This window comes from Hippoglossus hippoglossus, chromosome 10 (genome assembly GCF_009819705.1).
Source record: "Hippoglossus hippoglossus isolate fHipHip1 chromosome 10, fHipHip1.pri, whole genome shotgun sequence".
Lineage (NCBI taxonomy): Eukaryota > Metazoa > Chordata > Actinopteri > Pleuronectiformes > Pleuronectidae > Hippoglossus > Hippoglossus hippoglossus.
Genome location: NC_047160.1, coordinates 6,955,814 through 6,966,585, shown reverse-complemented (window position 1 = coordinate 6,966,585; position 10,772 = coordinate 6,955,814). Strand labels below are relative to the sequence as shown.

At 40.3% G+C, this 10,772-nt stretch overlaps 2 protein-coding genes across 2 annotated transcripts; both read right to left on the bottom strand.

Moving 5' to 3' along the window:
- Positions 1 to 151: 151 nt before the first annotated feature.
- Positions 152 to 2,259, bottom strand: smim19 (small integral membrane protein 19). Its single transcript, XM_034597716.1, has 3 exons — positions 2,016 to 2,259; positions 1,225 to 1,349; positions 152 to 735 (listed from the first exon to the last, which is right to left on the bottom strand). Exons 1-3 carry the CDS (start codon positions 2,141 to 2,143, stop codon positions 665 to 667), a joined length of 324 nt encoding a protein of 107 aa, XP_034453607.1. The 5' UTR covers positions 2,144 to 2,259; the 3' UTR covers positions 152 to 664.
- Positions 2,260 to 2,887: 628 nt separating this feature from the next.
- Positions 2,888 to 10,771, bottom strand: fam199x (family with sequence similarity 199, X-linked). The gene is made up of 8 exons (XM_034598949.1): positions 10,659 to 10,771; positions 9,214 to 9,392; positions 7,525 to 7,744; positions 7,207 to 7,365; positions 6,886 to 7,047; positions 6,298 to 6,481; positions 6,045 to 6,148; positions 2,888 to 5,272 (listed from the first exon to the last, which is right to left on the bottom strand). Exons 2-8 carry the CDS (start codon positions 9,378 to 9,380, stop codon positions 5,099 to 5,101), a joined length of 1,170 nt encoding a protein of 389 aa, XP_034454840.1. The 5' UTR covers positions 9,381 to 9,392; positions 10,659 to 10,771; the 3' UTR covers positions 2,888 to 5,098.
- Between the last annotated feature and the right edge of the window lies 1 nt (position 10,772).

Genomic DNA, 10,772 nt, shown 5'->3' with positions numbered 1-10,772 from the left:
GGTGTAGCAGGAACAGCAGGTAGGAATATAAGGTCAAAGCTCCACAGCTTCAACTAAGTGATCTTACAAGCACAGTATCAAAACACGAAAAAGATAAAAGCCAAAAGACGGACGAAGCACTGATGACCAAATAAACTTCTGACTCAATCACTTTAAGTTCATGTGTTTTTATTTGTCACATTTGAGAATAATTGATAAGAATTTATTTGAATTACCACTTCACAAAAAAACATATCTTACAAACAAATAAAAAACATCTATATTCTAAATTCAATTTGAAGGATTGTATTTGATGTGCAACAATTCCTTCATGGTAGACTTTGTCTCGAGCGATTCTAAGAACACATCATTGACATCAGGTCTATTCGTTCCTCACACTGGGTTTGTGTCACTGCTCTGTGTTATGCCACACTCTGAATAGTTTTCCTCCATCCAGCTGTTTCTTCTCAATGTGTTCACACAAAGTAGACAACAGAGGGTGGAAGAAGACATGTCTCACTCAGGGAGCCAAACAGAAACAACACCAGGACAGGATCAGTGTCTTTTTTTTTTAACAATCTCTGACCATGGCAGCCACTCAAGTCCTTTCCTATCCATGTCCCGATGGCTTGAAGACACAGGAGTGTTTTTCTGACAGAGACGGAGGACGAGGGCTCCTCTGTCGTCATTCCATGGAAAGCTGCACGCTCTCTGACTGACCTTGTTGTTGATTCTGCTGTTGCTCTATTTTTCTGGCTAAAAGACAAAAAGAGTCAGGGGAAGTTAAAGACAAACATAGAGAAACAGGTGTCTGTTCAGTGGGATCAGGATCTACATCATTAAACAAAAGAATTAAAAACACTAATCAGTGATGAAGTACAGAGAATCCAAAGTTCAATGAGGAACAACAACTGTGGAGGATCATGATTGACAGTTAGTAAAATCTTTCAGAGAATCCTGAGTCATATTCCCAATGCAACATGAACGGCCCAGTCTTCTTCTTCATGTATCACTGTATCGCACTGACGGCTTGAACTGTACTGTATGTTTAGCTCATTCTCCAGACCCTCATCTCACCAAAAAACATATAATCCCTATTTTGCACGTCCCTTGAGACTAGTAGCCGGTAACTTCCCTTCTCTGCAAACGGACTCTATTGCCTACAGATCTGCTGTGGCCCCACTAAACTGAGCTGATAAACCCCATATTTCTTCGTCTCCTGTGCAGATGTGCACTGCTCCTCACCCAGAGAGTACATCTCCAGCTGCTGCCGCAGGCGGACCTTCTGCAGACTGTCGTAGAAGTTGGGCTCCGGGCTGCTGCCCACGGTGGGAGGCAGAGTGAAGATGCGCATGATCTTCCTCTTGTTTCTGGATTGTATGTGAACAAGGACAAACATTAACACTGCAAAGGGCAGATTGTTGTTCAGTGTTAACACTAAAACAGCATGCGTGAAAAATAGTCAAACTCTATTGTAGCAGCATATTTAGATAATTTAACTAATGCTGAAATTGATGCCACACAGCTAATAGCTAATATTTCAACATCAAGTCATTTGATCATCTAGTGGTGAAGTTGCATTTTGCAGGTGAATCCCCCCTCCCCCCCTTCCCTTCCAAACATGATAGAGAACCTGTGGTAGCATTCAGTTGTCATAAAAACTCAAAAGATGTTTAGTTTGTCAAGTTTGGGCTACTGTAAAAAACATGGCGGCCTCCGTCGAGCGGACCCCCTTCCTGATGTAAGTATAAAGTATTTGATTATAAATGGCCCATTCTACGGTAAAGAAAACAAATCGTACAATTTAGATGACACACTACTGAGAACATCATTAGGATTCTTTTATATTCTAATTTCTGCCAAAAAATCCCTTTCACATAAATGTGACTCACTGAACCTTTAAACCGTCTGTGGCGGGTTTAGTCCTTTTGACAGACGGCGCTATGAGTCTGAATCACAGACCTGTGCTGTGCCTCTGTCGATCACAAGCTGAGAAACAGAACGAGTGAGTGAGAGCAGGAACAACCCGCGCTTACTTTCTGGCGTACATGAGCAGCCCGAAGCTGACCAGGATCACCAGCAGGTACACGTTCGTGGCCTCGTTCCACGCTTCGTGCACAGAGTAGTCTATAGTCTCAGGCTCGTTGCCTCCGTGAGCGCCCATCGAGACGGACCCGGTGGAACGATGCGTGAAAACAAAGAGATGTTGTGATCAAGCAGCTTCGCACTGGAGAGTCAGGCGACTGCTGTAAACACTGCGGCGCCACTTCCGCCTCCGTCTTATTCTACAGAGAAAGCAACCGCACGCTCCGGAGCGTGTCACTGCCCCCTACAGTCCAAAACCTGAACTCAACCGCGAGGACCCAGGAGTTGGATGTATTTTTGATCTATGCAGTTTATTCCTGTGCTTATTTTTGTCCATTAAAATTTTATGATAATAATAATAATGCTTTTGGTTGGTCATCAAGCTCTGCTTTATTAACACCCAGTATCCTGCAATAGTGTGGTCAGGCCCATTCAGTCTGATGAATTACATCATATGCTCTGTATTAGGAAAACCACAATAACACTGGGTTGTTCATGACTTTGCTCTAATGCAGCTTTAATATATTAATAAATTGTCCTACTTCTATTTGATGTAATCTTGTGACAAAAATACACAGCCACACTTCAAGATGATGTCATCATAGGCAAAAACAATAAGGTGCAACAATATAAAGTTGATATGTCAAGTTTCAGTGTTTCTGAACCATTGTCTGAACTCTCCTGCACACGGCATTATTATATTACATTGTGATTTAGCCAATATCTAAAACATTTAAAACACTATGATGGTGAAAGTTTTAGATGTGATCTAACAATGACACTGATGGAATTTTCACAAACAAAAAAGTAGCTTTACAATCAGTTTGTTCTTTAAACCGTGTTTAATAATTTCAATACCATTCATTTTCAGCAATTACATGGTACCTTATGTACACAAATGACTTTATTGCATCACACTGTGGCTTTTTTTTTTCTTTTAAAATTATCTTATTTTTCAAAATAGAGTTTTACTAATTCATTACTACAGAATACATAAAGCTGCTTTCAACCTAAACGCTGTAATTGATGTGTAAACACAAGACAGAGACGAGAACCAAAGCTCAGTACACATAAAGAAACAGAATATAAAGGACAACAGGCTTGGGGTCCAATAAACACAGTGGTTTCGTCAGGTTACAACTGAGAAGTGTTTCCTACAAGGTAGAGAGAAAAACAAATATCCAAATAGCATGATTGTTACAACTCCACAAAAGATGTTAGTGCTTCATCCACACATTGTTGTTGATTTTCAGAGCAAAATAAGTTATTGGCTAAAATGTTGGACACACGTGCTCAAGTAACCAGCTGAAAGCCAAACCAGTTCTACAGCACAGACAGAAAAACTTCTCGTAAGACTCAGATCATTCAGAATGGAAGTAAGTGACGTAGAATCCATCTGTGGCAGAAACACAGCAGGAGTGCTTGTAGAAAACCAAAATAACAAAGGAGAAAAGGACAGAGGATGTCTGAGACCACAACCAAAAGACAAAACACAACTAAATGCTTCAAAATAAGACTTTTTGCAAAGAACATGTGGCAAAAAAAAGGTTCAGTGTGTAAGATTTAGGTGAAAGGGATCTACTGGCAGAAGCTGAATATAAAATAATCCTGCTGATGTTTTCACTAGTGTGTTTCATGTAAATTGTCTGAATTGTTCTTTTCTTTACCCTAGAATGGGCCTTTTATATTTAAATACTTTATATTTACATCAAGAGCTTGTCCTCGCTACGGAGGCTGCCATGTTTTTTACAGTAGCCCAGACTGGACAAACTAAACCGCTTTTGAGTTTTTATGACAACTGAAGGTTACCACAGGTTCTCGTTCTTGTTTGGAAGGGGAGGGAGAGATGAGGGGGATTCAGCTGCAACACGCAACTTCACCACTAGATGTCACAGAATTCTACACACGGAACCTTTAAGTCTTTTAAGCTATGACAACCGGTCAGTCCATCACTCAGTCGTCATATATACACAAAGGGAGAGAAAAAAAATTAAATCAAAGCTTTATCACTGAGGAAAACTTGAAAGCCAGCAGTAAATAAGCCGTCATTTATCATTTATTTACAATACAGGTAAGCCATTTCTAAACAAGGGTATGCAAATAAGTGATGCAAGTTGTTAGTTACTGGACCACACGGTATGGTGACGATTTAAACATGCAGTGTTTCAGTGCTCCCTCTAAGCCTTGAGAGTGAAATGGAACCACAACACTCAGCAGGTAGAAAGACAGACCAGCTCACTTCCATTTCCACATCACAAAGAAAAACTCTTAAACTCTGGTGTATTTGCAAGATTTGAAGGTTGTTCTTTTTTTTTTTACTTCATCATTTCATAGACACTGTGTATAAACGGTAGTATTTCCTCATGTATTTGCCGCTATAACCTGAAATTCAGTGGATTAAACTCAAGCTTCAGATTAGCAGAGTTTGGCTGGTACAGATAAAGATCCCTACAACCAGTTAGGGCTCAAATAAAGCCAAAAAACGTCCAGTTTCTCCTGTAATGTTATGAAAAAGTTAACTTTTTGGCCTCACAGCATCTAAAGAATAAGGCCAAACTCTGCTCGTCTTGCCTGATCTGTCCCTCTGTCAGCGGTGGCTGTATTAGTAGCAGTGGATAAACGCTGGTTCAGCATCTATAAGCGATTCCTCTTGTTGTATTATGATGCAGTGCATAGCTTTGTGTATCTGCAAGCGTCTAGGCTGTTTCAGCATTAGCACTGGTTATAAGCAGGTTAGACTGAGGTCAATATCTAATCAAAGCATTCGCAGTATTACTGTACCTACCTTAGTAGTTCTAGCAGAAGCTAGCAATTATAGCTGTAGCACGTAACGCTAGTATAAGTAAGCAATATGTCAAGCTATGCAAAAAGGCTACTAAAATCTACATTACTTTAAACAAAAAACATTATTATGGTAGCCTACTCAAAGCGAATGCGTGCAGTGATGAAGATTTAGCGTGGTTTCTGAGCTCTATGGCAGTGGCTGGGCGTGGAGAGAGCAGGCATAGAGGGAGCACTGATTGATTCACTGCTGTCACATCAGTATGTCCAGGTCGTCGCTATGGTCGTCCTCCTCTGTCACCCGTAGTGACAGCACCTCCTCGTTCAGAAAGAGTCCGCTCAGGCGCTCCTTGCGGGCCTGTCGCTGCTCTTTCAGCTGCCGCTTGCGGAGGGCTTTCTGCTGGAGCTTACGCTGCTTTGAACGTTTCTGAAAGACAGTGTGACGAAGAGAGAGGTGAGTGACGATGACTGGACGAGGATCAAGGAGATCATTTGACCATCTCACGTGCTCTGAGAAATGGTAAGGCTGTAAAAGTAACCCACGTGTATTTAACTGTACTGTTATTAACTAGTATATGAATTAGTTACAATTAGGGTTTGGTATAGTTTGACAGCACTAAATTGAGACTTTAAACATGTTTCCGGTGCCTAAACGGTGTCAGAATCGATACTTTTACTTACAAAAAGCACAAAGTGATGGTCGGCGATAAGAGCGGCTTGTTTATTGCTAAGACAAATTGGAAGATGAAATTTAACACAATAAATTTTAACAGTTTAAAGTATACTTAACTTAAACATACAAATATAAATAAGTGCCAAACTCAAACAATTGTACTTAACATAATCACATAATAAATCAAACTGCAATAATTTAACAGTTTCAGTGCTCAATACAGTAAAATACTCATCGATTGCCTCCCCACCTATTTGTCCAATAGGAAACAAATGTGTAGGAACTGGTGACTGATTTAGGAACCTGATTTCTGTACCCCACCCTACTTAAAATAAAAACAACATGTAATTGGAACTATGGGATTAGACACATTAAAGGTAAAAAAAAAGTACTCTTACAAGTTTGAAAAATAAACCCCTTCCCCTGCGATTCTTCCCTGTTTTTTGTCGGAAAATGATGGAATGATAAAACACAATAAACACATCACCTATGAAACTATAGAATATGTCATCCAGAGGTCTCTTACTTTAGAGTCTCGTATACGTTCTGCAGCACTGGAGAGGTTTCCATCACTGTGCGCTCTGCTGATGTTGGCAACACTGCCTCCACTACAAGCCGAGGCTGTGCCACCTGCAACAACAGGAAATACAAACACTATTAAAACCAGACAGGCTAAGCTGAAAGTTTGACTCTGATCTGAAATGCCCCACTCAACAGGCTCCTCTTGTGGCAGCACTGCTGGCGCTTCTTAACTGCTAACTAACCAGGCAGCATCTTACCTGCTACAGAGTTGGAGGCTGTGGAGCAAGTGGAGGAGCTGGTGGAGCTGACCATGCTGGCATTACTGCTGCTGGCTGCGCTCACGCCGCCGGTGCTGGCGCTGCTGTGACTGCTCCTCTTCCAGCCCTCTCTGATGCTGCTGGCCCGCTGCCTGGGGCTGTGCTCTCTGATGTAGTTACGCACCTGAGGACAACACACTCACTGTAAATCAATCTTTTCACACGCAAAGTAACACTTTTATCCTGCTGACATTGTGCAGAGATGCATTAGCAGCGAGCGCTTCTCTCACTGCAAATAAATAATGACAAAGCAAACTCATACAACTGAATCCTTAAGACTGTCAACAAGCTCACATCTATCTGTATAGTCATACTGGACATATTGATTTAAACAAGCAAGTGCAATGTATGAAGTAGACCTGCTGATAATGCAATATCATACACATATAATCACCTTTATAAATTGGTTGTTTTGTCAACTTTCAAGTTTTTTCTGTAATGTTTTGTGTGAAAGAAAAACTGTTTTGTATATTGGTGCAGTAACTCAGTATTGTGAAAGTGTTTTTGTGTTTTAAGATCAGTGCCCACCTGTTTGAGCTTCTCGTCTGTGAGACAGTTGAGCTCGATGATGAACTCGCTGTCGGTGGGAGAGATCTGAGCACATGGGTCGATGATCTTGATGATGTCCAGCTGCTCCCTGAGGCCCATCTCTGTGCTGACCTTCCGACTCAGGTACTCGATGTACTCCACCTGGAAGTGGAGACGAACACACAGAGAGGTATTGTCTGTTCACTGTCTGTTTATTAGCCTGCAGAGAAGTAAGCTAGTAGCTTGAGTGAGGTTTTCAGCTTTATCGTTGTTGATTCTGAACTCTGCAGTAGCTCAGAGAGGTGCGTCGGCTTTGTTTACCTGTTCATCGTTGGTCATGGCACTCCAAGGAAGTTCATCCAGGTTACGATGAGGGTGGGACTTCGGCTTTCTCTTGGAAAACAAACAAGGTGAACTTGGCACGCTCGGGATGATGTCAGAGAGGACATCACTGCCACTGGCAATGTCACTACCTGGCAACTGAGAGGACAACAGAGAGAGATGTGGAGAGGACAGACTGTTTAGAAAAGACTTCCAGTTACTGTTTGATTTTAATCAGATCAATCACTTTCATATCAATGTCCAATCAAATAATGAAAATCATTAGTAAACTGACCAAAAGGCCAAATAATAACCAACCTGCCACTCAAACTCGCTGTCAGACCAGTCCCAATAGGTGCTGATGGAGGAGGAGACGTCACTGCAAACACTGCCCTCTGGAAACAAGTCCAGCGATGTTAGTTCCTGGTCATCTAGAAGGGAGTAACAGTCCTCCTGGTCCCCCACAGACACAGAGGAGAAGAGCTCCTCACTGCACTCCGAGCTGGCAACACTCGTTCCACAGGAAGTGAGGTTCCATCTGCAGAGAACAATGAGTGGAATAGAAAGTTAGTGAAAAACACAGTAGGAGGGATAGAGACAGTGCCAACCTTCTATAGTATAACAATGCCATTTCACAATATCGTCATTACCATACCACATGATGATGAATGAGTTAATCTAAATAAATTGTAGATTTTGTCTCTAATGTTACTGGTTGTAATATTTACTGCATTACTAAACTATATGACGTCTTTTTCAGACTTTGTAGTGATGTCATGATGATGATGTCATTGCTACCATATGATCATTAATTATTTTTCAGTCATCTCTATAGTTTTAAAGGATGCACGGATACCTCAAAAATATTTCTTATTTATCAATGGTGTATTGTTTTAACTTTATTGTGACTTCTTCATGATGTCACTTTTCACATATTATATTATGGGGGATGATTTTCTTAACAATACAAGCTCTCAATTGTTTCTCCATTATTTGCAAAGCGGTCTTAGAAAATGTGTTTTTAGGATAATGTATTTCTTGACCTTTGAGACTTCAAAAGTCAATTATCTGAAAACACCCTCTGAAGCAATATTCCCTCCAAGTTTGGGGAAAATACATCTGTTATTTTGTCCAAGCACACCCACATGCTGGCACATACACACACGAGCAAAAACAATACCCTTCCAGCTACACCAACACACAGTGTAATGATATGACTCATATCTGAAAATTGTTCTGATAATTTTCAGGAGAGTACGTGCAGTACAACAAGATAAGGACACACGATTTAAAGGGATCCAAACATCTGAACATCAAAACATCTAACAATGTCAACAGAGTTTACCTTCTCAGGGGATATATACAAATATCTACGGTATGCAGGACCCATTGTGTGCAATATATCAATACACTCAAGATTTATAGCTAGGTTTTTTTAAGGCTTCAAAACAAGAGAATAACATGATACTTTTATCCACATTTTATAAGGGCGGCAATTTTCTGTGAAATATGTGATTATGATTATGATGCTAATTTTCAGGCTGTAATCTTTAACTGTATTCCAAACATTGTTACTCTTTCATAGTGGCAAGAGGTATGGTACAGTTTTTGTTTGAGTGGAAGCATGTGTTTATGTATTTTATTGTATAAGCAAGAAGTGTTTTGTAGCAGTTTTAGGAGGTAAAAATAGAAACATACATTGGTACTAATATGCTGTCACAGCTGTAAACAAACTTGACCAGCACTGTCAGCAAGGAATCATGCTTCTTGACATTCATCAATGGTTAGGTAAGGTGAACATCAACAGTTGCAGCAGCACATCCTGCAGCAGTTTGTGTTGGGTCCAGATTTTGAGCCACACCATAGAGGTCAACGTCTTCAGTTAAATGCCAAAACAATGGCATCTTCTTACACATCACCATTGCATGTTTCACCTGACAGTTTTAGTTTACCTCAGAGAAAGGTGACGCATATGTGTGAATCAGCCAGTACTTGATCTCTACTTGCCTGTTACTGTTGAAGCGGAGTAGAGGATCTGTTCTGTGACAAGATGAGAGCTGACAGCCAAAGTCACTGACGTCCAGGGTTCCCACATCACTGAGGTTGGCTCTTTGGGAGAGGAGAGGGAACGGCTCCTCCGGGGCCAAAAACTTCTCATACAGTGATTCAGACATGGTCAGATGCACCTGACACAGAAAGACAAACATCAGACACAAATAACAGGGAAACTTTCAATACAGCTACAGCCTCAATTATTACATTAAAGCTGAATAAACAGACCTTTTACACTCTCAACATAAATCAAAGTAATTATGTATCAGTTGCAAGGCTATTGTACTGATCGGTTACTGTGTTTGTGACTCTGCTCATTGTTATTTTTCACTAAATTAGGTTCAGGTTCTAGACAAATGTGTTTGTTAACTATGGACACATGACAAACTATTAATATTTTAGATTTGTGGCTTTGTGACAGGTGTCCACAAACATTAGCTAGCTAAATGACCATGAATGAATGTTACGGTACAGGGTGGAGAAATAAGCTTTACATGGACAACATGAATCTTAAACTGTGTTAATAATGATGTTCTCCTCATGTAGCTGTCATAAAGCATCCTGACAGATTTCTGATTTCACAAATATCCCTGTAAAGGAGATGTTGAAAAGATTCAGGCAAAACACAGAACACAGTTCTATTTGTCACAATTGAGTAATAAACATTTAAACCTCTTTATTTTGAGTATATTTTGGAATAATTCGCAAATAACTCAGTTTCTGATCACTTTGGTCTAAACGATACATTTATAAACCAAAGCAAACTGCCCTAAAACCTTATTAAACTATAAAAATTAGCCACATTCACTAAATATATAAAAGAACAAAATTTGAGTATTAACCTATTTAGTTAAATTTGAACATTAATGAATGGACTTCAATGGACTCGACTTTCATGTGTAAGTTTATCTTTCTTTCATAAAATATATTAATATCAGCAGTTAACAGTTAATTAACAATTTTAGAGGTCATTGTTGTTAATATTACTTACTGACGTTTAATTATAATCCCTGATAATGATAAATAAACGGAGTCCATACTGATTGTTTACACAACCATTGAATATTATACATGTTATATATATCGCTCATGTAGCTTGATTCTTTAAATCTTTTTTGAAAGTTGTTTTCAATAGAAGCTCTCTCGCGTCCGCTTAAGTTCGGTTACACTTTAAATGACAGGTTATCGTATTCAGTAAAAACAAACAGTTGGCTCGGCAAAAACCAAAACAACACACGCTAACAGCGTTAGCTCGATGCTAATGCTACACACGTCCACGTAGCGTTTACCGGGTCATAGAACGACGTCCAACTAATCTTTTCTACGCGGTAACAAACCTGTGCGGTGTGAAAACACGCTGGGGGTGTACCGGAGAAGCTGCGAGTGTTATAGAAACCCACCTTTTCTCGTTCAGAGGGAGAACATCTCTGCTGCCTCCATTTGCAAATCCTTTCTCTTCTGTCGCTGATCGGAGCCGTCACCGCGAGACTCCCGGGAGCGAGCGAGGCGCGCGT

Excerpts from the sequence above, each read along its gene's own strand:
- smim19 (XM_034597716.1), bottom strand. The coding sequence starts at position 2,143 with ATGGGCGCTCACGGAGGCAACGAGCCTGAGACTATAGACTACTCTGTG. Across the intron at positions 1,350-2,015 it reads CTGCTCATGTACGCCAGAAA|AAACAAGAGGAAGATCATGC; the intron begins GTAAGCGCGGGT and ends CATACAATCCAG. Across the intron at positions 736-1,224 it reads GCTGGAGATGTACTCTCTGG|CCAGAAAAATAGAGCAACAG; the intron begins GTGAGGAGCAGT and ends TTTGTCTTTTAG.
- fam199x (XM_034598949.1), bottom strand. The coding sequence starts at position 9,380 with ATGTCTGAATCACTGTATGAGAAGTTTTTGGCCCCGGAGGAGCCGTTC. Across the intron at positions 7,745-9,213 it reads CTCCGCTTCAACAGTAACAG|ATGGAACCTCACTTCCTGTG; the intron begins GCAAGTAGAGAT and ends TGTTCTCTGCAG. Across the intron at positions 5,273-6,044 it reads AACGTATACGAGACTCTAAA|AAACGTTCAAAGCAGCGTAA; the intron begins GTAAGAGACCTC and ends ACTGTCTTTCAG.